This window comes from Pelobates fuscus, chromosome 3 (genome assembly GCF_036172605.1).
Source record: "Pelobates fuscus isolate aPelFus1 chromosome 3, aPelFus1.pri, whole genome shotgun sequence".
Classification (NCBI taxonomy): Eukaryota; Metazoa; Chordata; class Amphibia; order Anura; family Pelobatidae; genus Pelobates; species Pelobates fuscus.
In genome coordinates this window covers 188368918-188391865 of record NC_086319.1, presented here as the reverse complement: position 1 = coordinate 188391865, position 22948 = coordinate 188368918, and the positions used below count along the sequence as shown (strand labels likewise).

At 39.3% G+C, this 22948-nt stretch overlaps 1 protein-coding gene across 2 annotated transcripts in view; it reads right to left on the bottom strand.

The window, feature by feature from the left end:
- LOC134600986 (T-cell immunoglobulin and mucin domain-containing protein 4-like) overlaps window positions 1-22948 on the bottom strand; it is a 97327-nt gene that overhangs the window by 2420 nt on the left and 71959 nt on the right. For both annotated transcript variants that reach the window (XM_063445391.1, XM_063445390.1), the window contains 4 exons: window positions 12280-12396; window positions 10650-10684; window positions 8716-8809; window positions 7228-7267 (listed from right to left, as the gene is read on the bottom strand). In XM_063445391.1, coding sequence (XP_063301461.1) covers window positions 7228-7267; window positions 8716-8809; window positions 10650-10684; window positions 12280-12396 — 286 coding nt within the window. The remainder of the gene's footprint in view (window positions 1-7227; window positions 7268-8715; window positions 8810-10649; window positions 10685-12279; window positions 12397-22948) is intronic.

The following is a 22948-nucleotide window of genomic DNA, read 5'->3' as shown; positions in this document are numbered from 1 at the left end:
AGTCACATGATCATCGCGAGCGTCCGGACCACAAGGCCATCATGAAAAGGTCGGATTCCTATTGTTTCAGTGAAGATGTTACACACACCCTCCATGTTGAAAGGGGAAGAAGAAATATGGACGTCTGGGGGCGGGATTTATAGTAATTGTACACATATGTTTATTTGTATGCAAGGTATTTAAACCTGTTATTTGTATCTGTGTTCATTGCACCCGAGAAAGACCAATAGAGTGGTCGAAACGCGTTGCTATTTTTATGTGTTTTCTATATTCTTAATAAAGAGCTATTTTTAAGCTATTTCGGTTCCTGAATCTTCATCCAGACGGAGAAAATTTTCCTTCCATTGGGGGACCATCATCTTTGCTGCAGCTACCTCATTGGAGTTACTTACACGTTACTACAGTAGATAGCCGACTTATATGGCTCTCTAAATTGTGAGTGCTCCTAGTTATGCTTACCGTATATACTCGAGTATAAGCCGACCCGAATATAAGCCGAGGCCCCTAATTTTACCCCAAAAAACTGGGAAAACTTATTGACTCGAGTATAAGACTAGGGTGGGAAATGCAGCAGCTACTGGTAAATTTCTAAATAAAATTAGATCCTAAAAAAATTATATTAATTGAATATTTATTTCCAGTGTGTGTATATAATGAATGCAGTGTGTGTGTATGAATGCAGTGTGTGTGTATGATTGCAGCGTGTGTATGAATGCAGTGTGTGTGTATGAGTGCAGTGTGTGTGTGTGTGTATGAGTGCAGTGTGTGTGTATATGAGTGCAGCGTGTGTATGAGTGCAGCGTGTGTATGAGTGCAGCGTGTGTATGAGTGCAGTGTGTGTATGAATGCAGTGTGTGTGTATGAGTGCAGTGTGTGTGTATGAATGCAGTGTGTGTGTATGAATGCAGTGTGTGTATGAATGCAGTGTGTGTGTATATGAATGCAGTGTGTGTGTATATGAGTGCAGTGTGTGTATGAATGCAGTATGTGTATGAATGCAGTGTGTGTGTGTGTGTGTGTGTATGAGTGCAGTGTGTATGAATGCAGTGTGTATGAGTGCAGTGTGTGTATGAATGATGTGTGAATGAATGCAGTGTGTGTGTGTGTGTGTGTGTGTATGAGTGCAGTGTGTATGAGTGCAGTGTGTATGAATGCAGTGTGTATGAATGCAGTGTGTGTGTGTGTATGAGTGCAGTGTGTGCATGAGTGCAGTGTGTATATAAGTGCAGTGTGTGTATGAGTGCAGTGTGTGTATGAGTGCAGTGTGTGTATGAGTGCAGTGTGTGCGTGTGTATGAATGCAGTGTGTGTGTGTGTATGAGTGCAGTGTGTGTGTGTGTGTGTGTGTGTATGTGTATGTGTGTGTTGCAGAGCCTTGGGGGGGTGGGCAATTTTATTATTTTTTTACATTATTTGAATTTTTTTTTTCATTATTTTTTTTATTTACTTATTATTTTTTTAAATTATTTTCATATTTTTTTATTATTATTTATTATTTGTAATGTTATTTTTTTTTTATTATTATTTTATTATTAATTTATTTTTGTTTCGTCCCCCCTCCCTGCTTGCTAGCTGGCCAGGGAGGGGGGCTCCTTCCCTGGTGGTTGTGGGGTTGGCAGTTCAGTGGGGGGGCTGTGGGGGCTGCAGAGATGTTACTTACCTTTCCTGCAGCTCCTGTCTGCTCTCTCCTTCTCCGCGCCGTCCGGTCAGCTCCCTATGTCAGCTCACACTGTAAGTCTCGCGAGAGCCGCGGCTCTCGCGAGATTTACACTGGGAGCTGACCAAGGTGCTGAACGGACGGCGCGGAGCAGGAGAGAGCTGACAGGAGCTGCAGGAAAGGTAAGTAACATCTCTGCAGCCCCCAGTCTGTATTATGGCAATGAAAATTGCCATAATACAGACTATTGACTCGAGTATAAGCCGAGTTGGGGTTTTTCAGCACTCGAGTATATACGGTATTTATTGTTATTTACATATATATATTGCCCTTTGAAGGTTTCTTATATATGTTACAGATTCTCACGACATTCATCCATTGTGTGCACAAACCTCCTTCTCTTGTATCCAATTCCATGTATGTAAGTGTTAAGGTGATGAAACACTTGTGTGGTTTGAGACGCACTGGGATATATTTAAAGGGACACTCCAGGCACCCAGACCACTTCTGCCCATTGGAGTCGTCTGGGTGCCAACTCCCACTACTCTTAACCCTGCAAGTGTAATTATTGCAGTGTTTTATAAACTGTAATAATTACCTTGCAGGGTTAACTCCACCTCTTGTGGCTGTCTACCAGACAGCCAGTAGAGGGAACTTCCTGACTCATAGCAAAGATGTGAGGACCTCCAGCGTCGCTCAATTACCCATATGAAAAGCAGTGAAATTATTTTTCAATGCTTTCCTATGGGGAGCGCTAATGCGCATGCGCGGCATTGCCGCACATGCACATTAGGTCTCCTCGGCCGGTGGGCGGGATCAGTCTCGCCCACCAGCCGACGGAGTCAGAAGGAGGAGCGGCGCGGAGGAGGAAGCAACGACGAGGGACATCGTCACTGCCTCAGGTAAGTTACTGAAGGGGTTTTCACCCCTTCAGCAACTGGGGACTGGGGACTGGGGGGTGGGAGGGAGAGGGAACCTGCAGTGCCAGGAAAATAGATTGTTTTCCTGGCACTGGAGTTTTCCTTTAAGTGTTCTTGCATAGCAAGACCACTTAATGTTATCTCACATATATATTATTATTATTATTATTATTATTATTATTATAGCCAAATTTACCACCCTAACTCCTCCCACAGTTTTTACACTACATAGACAGAAACATACCGAATTGCAACTCACAATGTCCACTACTGGTGGAGGCAAGAACACTTTTACACAATTTCCCCAGACATTGTAGCTTTTCTAGTTATTGTATATTATTTTCTGTTTTTGAGCGCCATTTATACACCTTCTTTTGTGCTTAATAATTGTAAGATAAGTATACCAGATGCATGATTATTGGCAGAGAAGAGTTACCAGTTTGGACCCTTCCCTTTAATTCTTCACATAGAGATGATGAATGGGGCCAGATAAATTCACTAGCCATACTTCATCATATTATTACACTTGTCATTTGATTCCATATTCCATTCCATGATCCCACATGCCATGCCATTCAATAGTCAATCCCATGATCATCTAATGTGACATCTCCTGATCCAAAATGCCAACCCATGTCACATATACTGTGTGGATGCAGAGTGTTGTGTGTTAGTGAGAATCAGGTAAATTGTGCGCAGAGGAAAAAGGTAAGTTTCTATTTATATGAGTGATTTTTAATTAATTTTAGTTTTTGGATTCCAGCTACCTACTACATTTCTGCATATTCACCAGTGTGCGCAAAGATTCAAAGGGAGGGGAGATAGTTTTGCATAATTTGTGTTTACTAAAACCCCTTCACCGACAAGCATCTTTTTAATATTTAAGTTTGTCAGCCAAGTACAATGCATAGCAAGCATTTAAACATACCAGAACACAGGAATGTTGGGTATAGATTACTTATCAGACAAACTTAAAAACTAAATTTTTTTATTACATCTTTTAAATAAAATAAAAAATTGTGAAATGAAAAGTTTTAGACAGTATACAGTGTCATTTATCTTGTAATATTTCACACAGTCTGAAACGTTAGTATAAAAGCAAAAATGCAATTATTCTCATACAGTAGGTGTGACAATGAAATATAAATAAAAATGATCAAAAACTTGCCTATAGGTATTTCTAAGGACCCTGAAGGCATTACTAGTAGTGCAGTTTACTAAACATTGCAATAGAATATAAAAAGAATGTCTGCATTAGGCCCGTTTACTGTAAATACAGTTAAAGGAACACTGTATTCCTATCAGCCCCTGTGCATTGTAAAGGGTGAAATAACCCTTTAGTCACTTAGCTGTAAACACCACTAATGGCCGTCTTAGTACAGCAATGTAAACATTGCTATTTTTCTAAAACTGCAATGTTTTACACTGCAGGAATAAGGGGCCAGGGACAATGTACCCAGACCATTTTGATGACTTTAAGCGGTCTGGGTGTTTATAGTGTCCCTGTAAATCATATATTTCTAAAATAAAGATATTTAAAACTAAAACTACTATAGAAATGTTTATCAATTTTCTGAATGATAATGCTGCCTGTGAAATGGCAGGCATTTAACTCCTCCCCCTCCCTGACTGCAAGAATGATATCACCCAGTGAAACTTCCGGTACGGTTTTAAAGAAAGGGGTATTGTTAAATTTTCAGCATCTTTACAGGCATCTTTACAGGCTTCTGGCAGATATTGTTGTTCATCAACAGCAAGCATGTCAAATTTGTGGCCCACAATGAATATCTTTCTGCTCTCCCCACATCACAGGTGCCTACAGGGCCGCCATCAGGGGGTGACAACCATGACGGTTGGCACGGGCCCAGCGGCCCTGGCTTCTTGCAGATATTGTTGTTCATCAACAGCAAGCATGTCAAACTCATGGCCCACAATGAATATCTTTCTGCTCTCCCCACATCACAGTTGCCTGCAGGGCCGCCATCAGGGGGTGAAAACCATGACGGTTGGCACCGGGGCCCATCAGGTGGCCCAAGCATTTAGGGCCACCCGGTGAGTCCTATATCTTCAGGGGCCCGGTCAGCACTGCTTTTTAAAAAAATGCGGCCGGTCACTTCCTCCCAGCCTACTCTGCGCGGGTGAGAGGGAGAGCAGAGGACAGGAGAGGACACCAGAGGCATCCGCTCCCACCATCCCCAGCCACCCTCCTGCAACTTAAAGGTAAGAGGAGGGTGGCTGATAAATGAGGTGTGTGTGTGTGTATATGTATGTGTCTGCAAGTATGTATGTATGTCTGTGTGTGTGTGTATGTCAGTATGCATGTATGTCAGAATGTATGTCTGTGTCAGTATGTATGTCTGTGTGTATGTCAGTATGTATATATGTCTGTATGTATGTCTGTGTGTATGTCAGTATGTATATATGTCTGTATGTATGTCTGTGTGTGTATGTCAGTATGTATATGTCTGTGTGTGTGTTAGTATGTATGTGTGTATGTATATATGTCAGTATGTATGTCTGTGTGTGTATGTCAGTATGTCTGTATGTGTCTATCTGTATGTGTGTGTGTATGTCAGTATGTATATATGTCTGTATGTATGTGTGTGTGTGTGTGTTTGTCAGTATGTATGTATGTGTGTGTGTCAGTATGCATGTATGTTTGTGTGTGTATGTCAGTATGTATATATATATATATATATATATAAGTGTGTGTGTGTGTGTGTGTGTCAGTATGTATGTGTATATGTATGTATGTCAGTATGCATGTATGTCTGTGTGTGTGTGTATGTCAGTATGTCTGTATATATCTGTGTATGTATGTCAGTATGTATATATGTCTGTATGTATGTGTGTGTGTGTGTCTGTATGTATGTGTGTATGCATGTATATATCTATCTATCAGTATGTATGTCAGTATGCATGCATGTCTGTGTGTGTGTGTGTGTGTGTGTGTGTGTGTATGTCAGTATGTATCTGTGTATGTATATATCTATCTGTGTGTGAGTGTGTATGTCTGTATGTATGTATATCAGTATGTATGTGTATGTATGTGTATGTATGTATGTCAGTATGTATGTATGTGTATGTATGTATGTCTGTATGTCAGTTTGTATGTATGTCTGTTTGTCAGTATGTATGTATGTCTGTATGTATGTGTGTGTCAGTATGTGAGTTTTTATGTACCTCAGTGTGTGTGCCTGTATTTCAGTATGTGTGTGTGTATCTGTATCTGTGTATGTGTCTATATGTGTGCATGTTTGTTTCAGTATTTGTGTCTGTTAGTATGTGTGTATCTCTCTTAACATCCAGAACATCTATTGGTAAATATAAGCCAATTATACTAAGTATAAAACTACATAACTAAAAGCTAATATTTTCTGGGTAGAAGTTGATATGAAATCCACCAGATTGGGTTGGGATGACCCTGGCTGGACAGTGAAGGACCTGGAGGTGCATGGAGGTACACAACACCATGTCACATTCTGATGTGATGTAACTGTGCTCCCCCTTCACAGGGTTTCAAGGAGTAGCAGGAGGATCCGCTTTGGCACAGCATGCAGGCGGCGCTGTTAGGGGTATACCATAGGCCGTACTCTAGAGTTGTATACTGGCAGCAGCAATGTGAGTGGAGTCTGCTTGTTGGCTAATATTGTTGGTTTTTTTTTAAACAGGGGCAGGGGTTTAGTAGAGGGGGGTGCTGGGATTTTTTTGTACTGTACTTTTCAAAATAAACCTATTTTTCTATGAAAATTTAAACAAATTTTCCATTGCCAGGAAAGCAAACCCATTTTCCTGGCACTAGAGAATCCTGGAGTGCCTCCCTTCTTCCCGCCCACCATCCCACGTCGCTGAAGTGGTTAAAACCCCTACAGACACTTACCTGAATCCAGCGCTGATGTCCCTCTGTGCTGGGTCAGGCTCCGCCCACCCTCCTCTCCTGCTGACGTCCACCCGCGCATTAGACCTCCCTATATTCAATGCTTTCCTATGGGGATTCCAGCAAGGCTGGAGGTCCTCATGCAGAGCGTGAGGATATCCAGCGTCGTTTAGACGACCAAAGGTCGTCTATGAATCCGGAAGTCCCTCTAGTGGCTGTCTGGTAGACAGCCACTAGAGGAGGACTTAACCCTGCAAGGTAATTATTGCAGTTTCAGGGTGAAGGGTGATGGGAGTTTGCACCCAGACCACTTCAATGGGCTGCAGTGGTCTGGGTGCCTGCAGTATCCCTTTAAGTCAGTTTTTTTTTTTTGAGGCCCACATAAACCTTGTTTATTTGGCCCATGCTAGCCTTTGAGTTTGACATGCTTGCTCTACAGGCTTATCATAACTGGAGTATAAACTTTATCTGCCAGTGATGAGGCTTTAAAGACTACATTTTATATTGCATAATACATGAAAATAAAAACGTTCATACTCGACTTTGGTGTTGAAAGCATTAAAGATTCTACACAGCAAGATTTTTTTCTCCATATGTCTAATATCACGTTTTCCTCAATTCTGTGGAGTCGGACTTAATGTAGGAGCAAACATAAGCACACATACTAACCAGTTAGGCACTCCCATTCATGAACAACACAAATAAGATACATTTGGTTAGGTTAAAAGTAGCCTCTGTTGTTTTAAGCATACACAAGGATGATATATGACATACCTGGGATCTGTTTGGAAAGGATACATTCCTCTTTGTTTCCCTGATAATAAGAAATATTAAATGTTGTTAATGTATTCTGTATAGCTAAGATATACTTGCATTCTCCTAGCTTTTTGCACTAAGTATGAATTGAGGATAAAAAAAAAAAAAACATTGTTTAGCATTTTAAATAAGTAATACAGAAATCATTAATGGCTTACAGTATATACTAGACAGGGATGTGGGTTGAGCTAACCAGCTTGTAAAATATAAGCACATTTACACGTGTCCCATTTTAAACTTGACACTTTAAGTATGTAATTCAAAGAATTAGATTATTACTGCATTCCATAGTAGCAAATTAAAGGACCACCATACTGACAGGAAAACAAACTCGTTTTCCTGGCACTATAGTATTAATAGGTCCCCCCCCACCCGCGTGCCCCCCCAAGGGGGAGGAAGGGGTTAAATTCTTACCTTTCTTCAGCACCGGGCTCCCTCGGCGCTGGGGACTCTCCTCCACCTTCCGTCGTCACCGGCTAAATGCACATGCGCGGCAAGAGCTGCGCGCGCATTCAGTCAGTCCATAGGAAAGCACAGTCCATAGGAAAGCATTATCAATGCTTTCCTATGGACGCTGGCGTCTTCTCACTGTGAAAATCACAGTAAAAAGCACGGAAGCGCCTCTAGCGGCTGTCAATGAGACAGCCACTAGAGGCTGGATTAACCCATAGGTAAACATAGCAGTGTCACTGAAACTTCTATGTTTACAGCAGGCAGGGTTAAACCTAGATGGACCTGGCACCCAGACCACTTAATTAAGCTGAAGTGGTCTGGGTGCCTATAGTTGTCCTTTAAGTACAACATTGCCCCCTTAGGCATCTAGTAGTTATTATTCTTAAATGGGAATTAATTGTCTATTGTAGTGAAGTATAGAGCATTGGGCTCTAGTAAATCAACTAGATAGGATCGCATTGCCGCCATGAACTGATACAAACATATGTTGATCATACTTCAATAACATAGCAACTAAGATTACCCAGAGTTGTATGTCAGAATCACAGTGGCAATTGCTGCTTAAGTTAAAGGGTTAAACCAACCAGAAAACAATGTTTTAGTAAAACATTGTGTTTCTGTTGTTGTAATCCTTGCGGTCATCCCCTTTTAAATAGAATGATGAGAATTCACCTTCACTAACTCACTAGCTGCAATGACAAGTTTTGAAACATTACAAATACAGGTTCCTTGTACTATGACCACTTTAAAACACTGAAGTGATCATGGTGCTTTGAAAACCCTTCAATTCATCCATTCAGTCTTCCAATAGTATATCATTTCAATATATTATTCCAATAGTAGTATTAATAGTAATAGTATGTAAAAGTAGAACCAATAACATCTAGAGACCTCCGGATGTGCATGGAAACTCGCATAAAGTAAAGTACACCTTTCAATACTGTGAAGTCATATAAATTAAACAAAGCTAGGTTGCTGTCTGCTGTCACTTACCTTTTAATTTCAGTAACAGTAGAATAACAGCCGCTACAATAATCACAGATAGACTGATTGCGATAAGTACAATGTGAAGCGAATTTTCCGTTTTCTAATAGAGAAGCAAGACAAATCAATAGCTTAGCAATAGTCAATTAACAGTAAATAAAGTGACCCTGTCAAGAAAAATGCATGCAGGAATATTTAAAAAGTAGTAATTACTATGAACTGTGTCTGTTATTTAATCTTTCCTTGTGCAGCACATGCATCTGATTAGAGGCATCATACTTGTAACCTTCAGTCACCTCTCTATATTTTTTACTGGAACAACAGTATATGGTTTGTTTTAAATGATTAAATTAATAAGCTATCATTTTCCAGCATGGGACCGTTTGCCCTTGCTTGCATTGCTTGACCAAAGGTTCACTGTTTTTTTTGTTTTTTTTAAATGTATTTTTTTTTTTTTAAATGCTTTAAACATACATTTATAAAGACACCTCCCCCTCGCTTTTATCCCTCAACAGCTTTACGGAAAACTTTCTAAAATACAGTCTGCAATGTATTTGTAAAGCAAACCCAGTAGCATTTTTTATGTCATTCTAAACTCATGGGATGTGTAAAACTGGAAATTAAACAACCATTGTGCTATCACTCATGATAAATTAGATGTACAACAAAACAAGGAGGCATTTTCTAACATCTCATTAGAACTTGTAGTGCCTTTAAAAAGAGGCTTAACAAAAAATATATATTTTTAAATTGGCTTTTACCAACAATGCTATAATAAACTGGTTCAAAAACAAACAAAAATAGTGTAGAAATTGGCTGGGATTTACATACACTTCTGCATGCTATTTGACAAAGCCATAATGTAGAGCGGTAACCACCATTGCACTGTATCAGAAGTTTCAAAATATAAATAAACCAGATCTAATATAACTATCGAAGAAAGATATTTATTTTTGATGTTTCTGTCCATAAATCCATGTTTATTCTTGGTCACAAATTTTGTAATTTGTTCAAAACAGACTCCTAAATTATATCATATTCCTCAAAAGTCCTTGATTAGGTGGGATGGTCCAGAATTCAGACTCCTGCTCACCAACCCGGGTTTCAGAAAAATATCACTAAAGAGCTTCTGCTGCGTAAAGGAAAGCCACACATTTATAGGGAGGAATGAGAGGCAGCAGAAGATCAACTTGTCCTTTGTTAAAGCCTCTTTGTGGCCCGCCCATCCCCGTCTTGCATCAAAACCTTCCAAGTATGTTGTATCCTAGAAAGAGCACTCAAGTATGTGCTTCAATGAGTTGACCAAGCATGCAATTAAAGAAATATTTGTTTTCTTTAAAATATGTTTTAAAAAATTATTTCTTCTTGAGAGCAAATTAGAGATGAGTATCCAGACACTAACGTGTTCTTTATGGAAATCTCTAAAATGTATCAATATTCTGTCAGTTGTACAATTGCCGTGCAATATTGTGGAGAAACACTTTTCATATTACATATTTTCATTCAGTTAAATTCATTGATGATAAGACAGTTTAACAGTTGCATTTTTTTCTGGTTCCTGATTTGTTCAATGAATTTTCCTTATTTCTTCTTTCCCTAACCTATAGTTTTAGATGTTGCCGTACCCTTGCTTACTACATTGCCTGCCCTGCTCTTACATTGCTTTTTTTGTCTCACATTATGGTGTTGCAAATTATAACAGGGTTATTCACCAAACAGTGAATTGTCAGAGATTGAAAGTGAATTTAAATTGAATTGTAAATTTTAGTCCAAAACAACCAATCAAAAAAATGTCAATTCTATTCGACTTCTAAACTGTTTTTTTTTTCCTGAATATCCTGTGTGTATAAATCTGTGGGTGTGATGATTCTAATGTTTTCATGACAAATGCTCTGAATAAAAAAAAATAGCTAGTGAAAGTAGTTAAAATATAGAAATCTCACCATCTTCTCCTGTACATTGTTTCCTGAGAAGAGATCTATGAGAAACCAAATGAAAAAAAAATACAAATAATAAAACAAAAATGCCTCAATCCATATATATATATTTAAAAAAATATGCTATAAAATAGTCTGTGGATAGTCAATACAATGTTAAAAAAAAAATCTGCACACCAGTCAAGTCATAAAACTTGCTTTTCCCACAGAAATCAGAAATTTACAGTAATGTTACTACCACAAAGGATTCTGGGTGGATATATGCAAATTAGTTTAACAAAGAATTAGATTTTTGCCTCATTCCATTTTAAACATGCATTCCTTTGAATCGGTGTTTGCTGTATACAACAGCTTTGAAACACAACTTAGGAAAAGATGCAAAGCCAGTAAACCACTCATGGACAGCTGTTTCATTGTTAATACAAATCATCAGCATGAGGTTGGTTACTGGTTTGCTATTGAGGCTTGGTGGTGCTTGGGAAGAAAAAAACAAAAAGGTTATGGTGGGGAAAAATTGTGATTGAAAACCCCTTCCATCTGAAGTCTGTGGTTAGTCTATACTATTGGTAAACAAATATCTGCACACCAGTCAAGCCATAAGACTTGCTTTTCCAACAGAAATCACACATTTGCAATGATGTTACTACCACAAAGGATTCTGGGCGGGCATATGCAAATTAATTCCAGAAAGTTAAATTTTTGCATAATTTTAAATGTGCACACCCAGAATCCTTTGCGGTAGTAACATCAATACAAATGTGTGATTTCTGTGGGAAAAGCAAGTCGTATGGCTTGACTGGTGTGCAGATATTTGTTTACCAATAGTATAGACTAACCACAGACTTCAGATGGAAGGGGTTTTCAATCAAAATTTTTCCCCACCATAACCTTTTTGTTTTTTTCTTACCAAGCACCACCAAGCCTCAATAGCAAACCAGTAACCAACCTCATGCTGATGATTTGTATTAACAATGAAACAGCTGTCCCTAGGGAGAAACTTAACTCTTCCTTAAGTGATGCAGAAATTAAGAAGATAAAAGTACAATGGGAGTAAGCAGCAATAAATGTAGAAAGGTAGTACATAATGGTGATCATACTAGTGGAATGGTTAATGAAGGTAGAAATGGGACAGGATTGATGAATGGACAGGAAATAGGGGCAATGAAGTGAAAAAGGCAACATTGATAATGAATGGATAAAGACAGAGATGTAATGATGGGAGGAAGACAGTAGGGATAATGAAGGGAAAAACACGTTAAGGGTAACAAAAGGAGACAAATATTATGAGAGTAAAGAGATTGTACAATTAATTACATTTGGATGCATTTGGTAACAATAAATTTAAAATACAGTAAGTGCGTAGTGAAAAAGGCAATTGGAATATTAAGGTTGGTGGCTCAATACAAATGGAATGTTGAAAGGAGAGGCTCCATGTAGCAGTCAAAAGAGACAATTTGCCCTGTTTGGCAGAGACCGAATTTAGTGGAAATTATGCAAACAGTATTATATATATATATATATATAGGATCTGATAGGTCATTTTGAGGTCTAACAACATGCCTTCCTTATAATTCATACACTGTTAAAAATAGGGGCCATACAGAAAAATGAGCTATGTATTTGTAAAGTTCATTACCGGAATTCCAATCCTCTTGTATCCTTTCAGTTATGTTCATGTCACCTGACTCTGACGTTGGAAAAGCAGACGTCCAGTTTACATTTTTGTTATCATCCATTCTCAAAGTCGTTGCATCTACAATGTAAAATAATCTTTAAAAAAATTGGAGAGATTTAAATCTCAAAACTATTCAGATAGTTATATGTATTAAAGCATACCGTATATACTCGAGTATAAGACGAGTTTTTCAGCACATTTTTTGTGCTGAAAAACCCCAACTCGTCTTATACTACATTGCCATAATACAGACAGGGGGCTGGCAGCGAGCGCTTACCTCTCCTGCAGCCCCTGTCAGCTCTCTTCCCCCCCACTGAACTACCAATGCCACTGGACCACCAGGGAGTGAGAGCCCCCCTCCCTGGCCAGCTAGGAAGCAGGGAGGGGGGATGAAAAAAAATTATATATATTATTAATAATAAAAAAAAATAATAAAATAAAAAATAATAATAAAAAAATATTAATGAAACAAAAAACAATATTAAAATAATAATTAAAAAATAACCCCCCACCAAGGCTCTGCATCACACTCTGCATCACACACACACTGCATTCATACACACACACACTGCACTCATACACACACTGCACTCATACACACACACTGCATTCTCATACACACACACTGCACTCATACACACACACTGCACTCATACACACACACTGCATTCTCATACACACACACTGCACTCATACACACACACTGCACTCATACACACACACTGCATTCTCATACACACACTGCATTCATTATATACACACACTGTAAATAAATATTCAATTAATATAATTTTTTTAGGATCAAATTTTATTTAGAAATTTACCAGTAACTGCTGCATTTCCCACCCTAGTCTTATACTCGAGTCAATAAGTTTTTTGGGGTAAAATTAGGGGCCTCGGCTTATATTCGGGTCGGCTTATACTCGAGTATATACGGTATTTGACTTAAAAATATCACACACACACACACACACACACATTTTTTTCTGGCCATATCCATGGCAGCACAACAATGGGTAGCTCCTCCATATCCCTAATAAGACAAGAACCTAATTAAAACACAAGGTATAAGTAACCCCTCTTACCCTTCCCACCCTCAGTCTTTTTGTTCCTGTCCTATCCCTAGGACAAACAGTCTTTTCAGGACTACAGACTTTTTTTTTAGCTTACCTGAGGATAATCTTTTCTTCTGGCCCCTTGGGAGTTCAGCCTCTATCTCTTGAGAAGTCTCCAGTCCACGGCCCACCGCAACGGTGACCCCCTGGAGAAACCCCTTTAGTGACTGGGGGTTCTAACTTGCTGTGACCCTAGGGGTAGCAAGATCATGCTTTCACCCTATGCCCTACATTGACCTGATGGGGTAGTAAGCTGGGCATGCACATACAGAGAATATGGATTGCAAGGATTAATATGGCATTGACTAACATTCCATCGCTAAAAGGGTTAATGTGAGACTGAGTAGAATCGCTGAAATGGTTAAAGTACAATCCTGCTGTCTGGTACTTTCCATGGATTTACTTGCTGTGACCCTAGGGTTAGCAAGATTATACCATCACCCTATTTTCTGCAGTGGCCAAGGAGTAACAGGCTGTGCATGCACATTCAGAGCATATATATGAATATAACCCCTTCTACCCTTCATCAATTTTACCTGAACAGTAAGAGATTCCTGCCAATTTTAATTTCAAGCAAATAATGTTGAAATCCTTTTTCAGCAGAGATTTCCTTTGCTAAGGATAAAATTGGAATCTTATGCAGTTATGGATTCAGATCCTTCTGCTCCCTGAAAAAAGGTCACACTCTAAGGGGCATAGGTAAGCCATTCTATTTTTTTCTGTGGTTCCAAACAAAAGAGTGCCTATTAATGATTGGAATACCCTACGATGAAAGAAAATCATCCAGATCATACAAGGGAAGTCGCCCTAAAGGATCCTTTGGTACATTCAAATAGGTCAATTTGGTAATGTGGCAATAGTGGGTAATCAGTTTTTAATTTCCAATGTCCTTATGAGGTGTGTGTGTGGTCACTTTCCATTCATAATTTGGAAGTCTTGTGTATTTCTTCCCTCCCTTGGTTATCGCTTGGGTATTACCCATTGTTGTGCTGCCATGGATATGGCCAGGAAAAAGGAAAATGTATTCCTACTTACCATAGTTTTCTTTCCTGGTCATTTGCCATGGCAGTACAAAGATCTTGCCCTGGGATATTGCTGGAGACAAGACTGAGGGTGGGAGGGGTAGGAGGGGTTACTCATACCATCTGTTTAATTAGGTTCCTGTCTAATCAGGTAAAGGGAGGAGCTACCCATTGTTGTGCTGCCATGGCCTATGACCAGGAAAAGAAAATTACGTTAAGTAGGAATACATTTTTCTTGATATCAGTTAAGAGGCGTTTCATGTTTGTTTTTCTTGTACCAAAATGTTCCAACTTAACTTTAAGATGATCTGCTACTCAGATTTAAATTACATTTAAAATGTGTTCTTGTAGAAATATGAATAGCGCGTTCACCTCTTTTATGCCCCTCATGAGCTTGCATCTGCAGAGCCCTCCATGAGCTGTCACCTTCAGTATGCCTATTGCCTTAGAAAATAACAGCAGCAACAAAAACAACAGCGTGTGTTTGTCTCAGTGTATGTGTATGCACAGGGGACTCTATGATTAAGTGAGTAGACAGGGTAATCTGTCTCTCTGATGGCATCAACTAGACAGGTTTTGTCTCCCGGGTACTCAGGTTTGGCATGTTGCTGGTAGAGTGGATGGATTATTGGAAGGGGGATGAGAGGACCAGGGCTGGCCTTAAGGGTGTGCAGGGTGTGCGGTGCCAAGGGCTCCAAGGCAGCCGACGCAGCTTGGATCAGCAATGCAGTAACAAGTTTCAAAACCTAGCCGCAAGTAAGGGTATGGAGCTAAATTGGTGGCAGGGCCGGAGATAAAAATACAGCTGTACACTGTTTCCCCAACTACTACATACCATGGACTTCAATGCCCCTGCTACCTCCTCCAGCCCATACTGTCTGTAAGTGAGAAAGAAAGATTGTGTTTGTATCTGCCTGTGACTGTGTGTGACTGTATGTGTCTGTAACTGTCTGCCTATGACTGTGTATGAGTTTCTGTGACTATATGTATGTGATTAACTGCTTGAGACTGTGTGGGACTGTCTGTGATGGTGTGCATATAACTTTGTGGAGGCTGCCTGTGATTGTGTGAGGTTGCCTCTGACTGTGTGTGACACACAAGAAGGGCAGAGTGTGTGTGTGTGTGTGTGTGTGTGCGACTGTCTGCTTTTGACTGTAGTGACTGTGTGTATGTGTGTGTGTGTGTGACTGTCTGCTTTTGACTGTATGTGACTGTGTGTGTGACTGTATGCCTTTTGACTTTGTGTGACTGTCTGTGACTCTGTGCGTGTTTAATTATTTTTATTTACTTTCTTATTTTTTTCTTCTTTTTTTGCACACCCACTTTAAGTGCCAATTCAACCAATCAGTGTCCTATCCATATGAATGTTGAAAAAAAGTGCATTGGGCATGCCTGACAGACTTAGATATGTGCAGTTCGAAGATCTCTGAGAGTGGGAGAATAGAGTAAGTCTGATCAGTGTGATTCATGTATTGCAGGCTTAGGCGTCGGGTTTCTCTCTCCTGTTGCTGCACAGTGATGCCCTGTTTTTGTCATTCGTGCTGTGGTTTGAAACTGAGATAGGTGGGTAAGAGAAGGGGGCAGGCTGAACAAACTCTACTACATGAGAGGTGCACAATAGTGCAACCTGAACACATTTGGAAAGCAATACATTCCAGGTAACACTTTAATTATTAGAGATTTTAATTACTGGGACATGAATTGGGATAGAGGGACTAGTAATTCATGAAGGGGAATCAAGGTTTTGAACTTGTTAAATAACACCTCTGTGTCACAATTGGTAGAAGCACCAACTATAAAGGATGCTTGTTTGGATCTGGTTATAATAAACAATGTTGACCCATTGTACAGCGCTACGGAATGTGATAGCACTATATAAATAATAAAATAAATAATAAAATAATAATAATCTTGTGTCAAAAATTCATGTAGAAAAAAAAGTGATCACAAGTTACAGTCCTTGTTCACCACTAAATTGTGATAGCAGATATAGAGCTAAGTAAAGGGTGATCTCTATATTACATGGAAGCTATTTCAAATAATATACTAACAGAGCAAAATTTATTAACACTATAGAGACAAGCAAAAGGCTTATAAATTGTAATAAACATCAAAAGGTAACAGGAAGAACACAACATTTGTTTAATATTTTATCCTATTTCCTTTTCCTTTTGTTGATACCTTAATATCACCCTCGGCGACAAATTTGTTTAATGTTAGTATCACCTACGTACATATGACGTTCGCTTCGTCAGTGTAATCCATATAAAACAGTGGGCTCAGTAATTTATACAGTATGTTACATTAGGTTTGGTAATTATAAATATAATGGAGGGAAAAGCTTAAAGCATTTGCTTTAACGAGGGCATTTATGGCTAATTAACTGAAACCATAAAGAAAATCACTATCCATTTTAATCGTTGGTTGAAAGAATGATGTCACGCTGCCCACTAGTGGGCTTTTTAAGAACAACACTATCCTAAACATTAAGTATTAAGAAAGCTGTTTTTGAAAAACACTGTATTGGATTTTTGGATTGGATCGGGCATAGTTATAGCTAGCAGGGATTGATCGAGAGAAAAAGGTAATCTTTGCTCAAAATCTGCATCCAAACTGCAACATTTTGGTATAATGGTGATCATGAAAAAACATAATAATACTTATTCATTTGAATAAAGAAAATTGAGATCTAGACTGTCACTGAATGCACCATCTGTGTCTGATTTAAAATAATAATAATAATAATAATAATAATTCAGTGCAATGAACAGGGATGTGAACATTTATCAAACGCAAAACTTGTACATTTCAGTTGGTGATTCTTGTACATATAGTCTCCTATGTCACTTATTTTTTCATTGTTGCCATTCCCATTGGAAATAAGAAACATATTGATTAGCATTATGTAATAAGACTGATTCTTATGTATTTGCCATGAATTTCCATTTGACCTAATTTTGACAAACAGTCCACACTGTTTGAATGGTGCCCTACTCAATATAGATGTGCTGTTTTTTGGATCTCATGCTAGATAGAATGTTTCTTTGTGCCATCTGTTATTGAATGGGTTCTCTTTAATGTCTGTCTCTCATTTGATGTAGCATCTCTGTATTTCAAAGACAGTATACCAGTGCAAGGTTTATAGGAGTTTGCTCACAGTAAAGGGTCTGGATATTTACCATATCTATTCATATTGATTTTGAGTTTGTCATAGCAAGGTCTCTTAATTTTCGATCATTACTTTAAAAACCCCTTTTGAAGGATAAGGCTCAGGTATAGTAAAATTGCTGCAGTAGTTAAGGCTCAGTACTTTGGTGGGGGAAGATCCTGTTAGATGTATGTCTTTAACGAATGCATAGTACCTTAGGAAAGATACGTCGTGAAATATATTTCATTCTGAAAATAGAGTATTACAGAGGGATATCTAGCAGTGTCTACGCTCCAGGGCCTGACCAGATATAAAAAGCTGCTCTGGAAAATGTTTTATACAAGCACTAATATATATATATATATATATATATATATATATATATATATATATATATATATATATATATAAAATGTAAGTAGAATAGGATGGCGCAAAAATATGGAGAAAGTAATAGTTAAACAAACAAATGCAGCAACCTACAGGGGAATCCGATGAAATCCACCAAGTAAAAGATTAAACAATAAAAAAGTAGGTGCGCAAAATAAATGTATAGGATAGCTAAATTATACACAATACAATGTGCCAAGCATGCAAAAGTGTCATGCAAATTTGTGCATAAATACAGATATACCCGTATATATTGGAAAATCACCACATATACATTTAACCATGCAGGCTAATATACACAGATATAAAAAAAGTTATATACTTGCACAGGTCTGTTCAGGCCGTCCAATCTAAAATATAAGAAGACACAGACCTAGTGCAATATTGTTAAGGTAAATAATAGAATGAAAAGAAAAAAATCCAAACTCACAATTGTGGAGTGGTTGAAGTACCACTCCAAACTATCAGACCTCAGGAGGATCAGCCCCTTGTGATCGTAGGATCCGATGGATGAACAGCTGAAAGCACTCACTTGATGACCGGTAAGGTATAAAAGCAGTGTTCCATTTATTAAGACATCAAAGAAAAATTATTAAAGGGACACTCTAGGCACCCAGACCACTTCTGCCCATTGGAGTGGTCTGGGTGCCAACTCCCACTACCCTTAACCCTGCAAGTGTAATTATTGCAGTTTTTTTTTAAACTGCAATAATTACCTTGCAGGGTTAAGTCCTCCCCTAGTGGCTGTCTATTAGACAACCACTAGAGGGAACTTCCTGCTCTATAGCACAGGTTTTCTGTGCTAGAGCGTCGCAGGACGTCCTCACGCTGTGTGAGGACCTCCAGCGTCGCTCTATTCCCCATAGGGAAGCATTGAAATTCATTTTCAATGCTTTCCTATGGGGTGCGCTAATGCGCATGTGCGGCATTGCCGCGCATGCGCATTAGGTCTCCTCGTCCAGCGGGCGAGATCAGTCTCGCCCACCGGCCGACGTAAGCAGAAGGAGGAGCGGCGGGGGAGGAGGAAGCAGCGACGTGGGACATGTCGCTGCCTCTGGTAAGTCACTGAAGGGGTTTTCACCCCTTCAGCAACCGGGGATTGGGGGGTGGGAGGGAGAGGGACCCTCCAGTGCCAGGAAAACGGATCGTTTTCCTGGCACTGGAGTTTCCCTTTAAATATATTAAAAATATGCTCCTGCCGCTGATAAGAGGGTAAGAGTCCAATAAGTCCAGGTCTATGTTGATGATAAACCAAAGTAGTAGTTCTCTCCTCTTCTCTGTACCGGCTTGTCATCGGCTCTCCCATCCAGCGCAGTTACTTCCGGCTTCCGGTCCACGCTTGAAGTAACTGCGCTGGATGGGAGAGCCGATGACAGGAGAGAACTACTACTTTGGTTTATCCTCAACATAGACCTGGACTTATTGGACTCTTAGCCTCTTATCAGCGGCAGGAGCATATTTTTAATATATTTAATAATTTTTCTTTGATGTCTTAATAAATGGAACACTGCTTTTATACCTTACCGGTCATCAAGTGAGTGCTTTCAGCTGTTCATCCATCGGATCATACGATCACAAGGGGCTGATCCTCCTGAGGTCTGATAGTTTGGAGTGGTACTTCAACCACTCCACAATTGTGAGTTTGGATTTTTTTCTTTTCATTCTATTATTTACCTTAACAATATTGCACTAGGTCTGTGTCTTCTTATATTTTAGATTGGACGGCCTGAACAGACCTGTGCAAGTATATAACTTTTTTTATATCTGTGTATATTAGCCTGCACGGTTAAATGTATATGTGGTGATTTTCATATATATATATCTGTATTTATGCACAAATTTGCATGACACTTTTGCATGCTTGGCACATTGTATTGTGTATAATTTAGCTATCCTATACATTTATTTTGCACACCTACTTTTTTATTGTTTAATATATATATATATATATATATATATATATATATATATATATATACAATTTCCCCCGCACTCACGCTTAGTAGTATCCCATAATGTCGGGTGCCATAGCATGGACTTCAAATGTACAGTGTGCCAAAGGATAGCTGCTCACCGGTCTTTAAAATTCTAATATTTTATTTAGTTCAAGTTAAAATCAGAGACCAACGTTTCAGTCCCTATTCGGGACTTTCCTCAGGGTAACAAGACAAGTCCCGAATAGGGACTGAAATGTTGGTCTCTGATTTTAACTTTAACTAAATAAAATATTGGAATTTTAAAGACCGATGAGCAGCTATCCTTTGGCACACTATATATATATATATATATATATATATATATATGTGTGTGTGCATTGTTCCAGTATAGTGTGTAGATATACTGAAAATTATTTCTCTAACATGAAGAAGTGCACTTATAGGAGAAAATAAACAAAAGGGTTGCTTTATTCTTATCAGACATGTAACATGTTACAGGCAATGTTTAGACCGCATTACTTTGACGTCTTGTGAGAAATCTGGGAATGGTATTGAAACATTGACTGTATGCTGTAGCACGTCAGATTAACATAAAGACGTTATTTTGATTTATGCACTCTTTAATGCACGCTTTGGCCTCAATTTAATATTTTTGTATAAACTTTTCAAATAATTTAATATTTTGGATAAACTTTTAAATTGATTAAAAATAGTTTTTGCCAAACTTTTAAAAAGATTTATTCAAAGTATTACAATTGAACAAAATATCTAATGGATATAAAATATATCAATATATCAAATATATCAAATTATTAAATCATTTGAAAAGCAGATTTAAACATATTGAATCTAGGTTTTTGCTGGATATATTATAGGACTGGAGTTTGACACAAAGGCAAGAAAGAATTGGAGACAGGCATCATTTTTTTTTTACAGAACTTATTTTTTGTATATGTATTTTATGTAAATTTAAACTGCAAAATTAATCTAAAATAGTTAAGCTGTAGGCTATGGCCTTAATTATGCCATTTGAATTTTGACTTCCTACAGTTCAAAATGTAAAGACTAACTCCATGAAGAATGCAAAGACTTGGTTATATTTCATGTATATAAAAATAGATATCATGGACACGTTCTTGGCCGGCACACTACGCCCGAGACCTAGACATGCGCACATCACCATGATTAAAGACCACAATGGCCACACAAAAACAGCACCAGCAGATATAGCAGCGGTATTCACTGACTTTTTCAAAACCCTTTACAATCACTCCCCTGGGGAAAACACTGACAACACAACATACCGAGAGGCCATACACACTTACCTCACTAAACTACAGCAACCCAAACTACGCCCAACTGTAAAGGCGGCCCTAGGGGACGAGATCACAGCGGAGGAGATTGACCGCGCCATAACACGACTCAAGGGACATAAAGCCCCTGTACCAGATGGGTATAAAGGAAGTTACTATAAAACATACTGGATGTAGCTGGTACCACACATGCTCGAATGGTACAATTACTTAATGGAGGGGGGGGCGCCCGGATCCTGAAATGTCCACAGCTCACATAGTCCTCTTACCAAAACCAGGGAAAGACGCCACATGACCCGAAAACTTTAGACCAATATCACTTATCAACCATGACGTCAAAATACTAGCCAAGATACTAGCCAACAGACTATCCCCACAGCTAACAAAACTGATAAATGCAGACCAGGTGGGTTTCATTCCAGGACGCCAGCTCTTCGAGAACACCAGACGAAACATTGACTTAATCTGGACCCAAACAGAGGCCAAAGTCCCGACGCTAATCCTTTCCCTTGATGCTGAAAAGGCTTTTGACAGGGTGAAATGGTCATACATGTTCACTCTCCTACAACACCTAAACTTTCCAGAGACGTACCTTACGATAATAAAAGCAATGTAAAAGCACAAATCAAAATTACAGGGACCAAGGTTACACCTTTCCCCCTCCATAACGGTACGAGATGGGGCTGCCCACTATCACCCCTGCTGTTTGTGCTCTCACTGGAGCCCCTGTTACAGGTCATTCACACCAATCACCGCATTGAGGGCATTACAGTGGGGAGACAAACATATCAAGTTTCCGGATATGCGGACGACATACTCCTCACTCTCACAAACCCTAAAAGCTCTATGACGGTCCTAACTATCGGACTGACTGAATAGGGCACCTTATCAGGATACCAAGTTAACCTCTTAAAATCAAACGCACTCCCTATAGCCATGACGACCGCTGACACGAACTACATACGGGACGAACACCGCATTCCAATCGCCCCAAAGTCTATAAAATACCTGGGAATACAGATCACAGGAGACCCCACAGAGCTATACACCGCTAATTACACTCCCCTTCTTAAGACACTCATAACGGACCTGGGGAAATGGGTGGACAAACCAATCTCGTGGATTGGAAGAGTCCACACGATAAAAATGAACATTTTACCCAGGCTATTGTTCCTCTTCCAGGCATTGCCCATACCGATTACTAAATCGGACCTGGCACCCCTACAGAAAACAATAGGGGAATTTATATGGCAACACAAAAGACATGGAGTGTTTAGGCACGTACTATATCGCCCCAAAGACGGGGGGGGGGACTGGGCAATTATTACTTGGTGGCACAGTTAGCTCAGATAGCGATGTGGCACTCAACACCAGAGGACCGCAGGTGGGTGGACCTCGAGTCAGGACTGATGGGAATAGATCTACCCCAATTTTATATATGGCTGCCGAGGGAACACAGGGCGCTCCTCCGCACACAATGCCCAGCGATACTAAATTCCCTTAGAGCATGGGATGCAAAGGCCCTGAAATACAAATTAACGTCATCACCCTCTCCCATGATGCCATACTAAGAAATAGGGCGTTCCCCCCAGGAATGCGAGCACACGACTATAAAAACATAGAAGAGACGGGCCTGCAGAGAGCAATACACCTATACGAGGGTGGCCGGGTGGTAACATTTGAGGCTCTGACGGAAAAGGCCAGA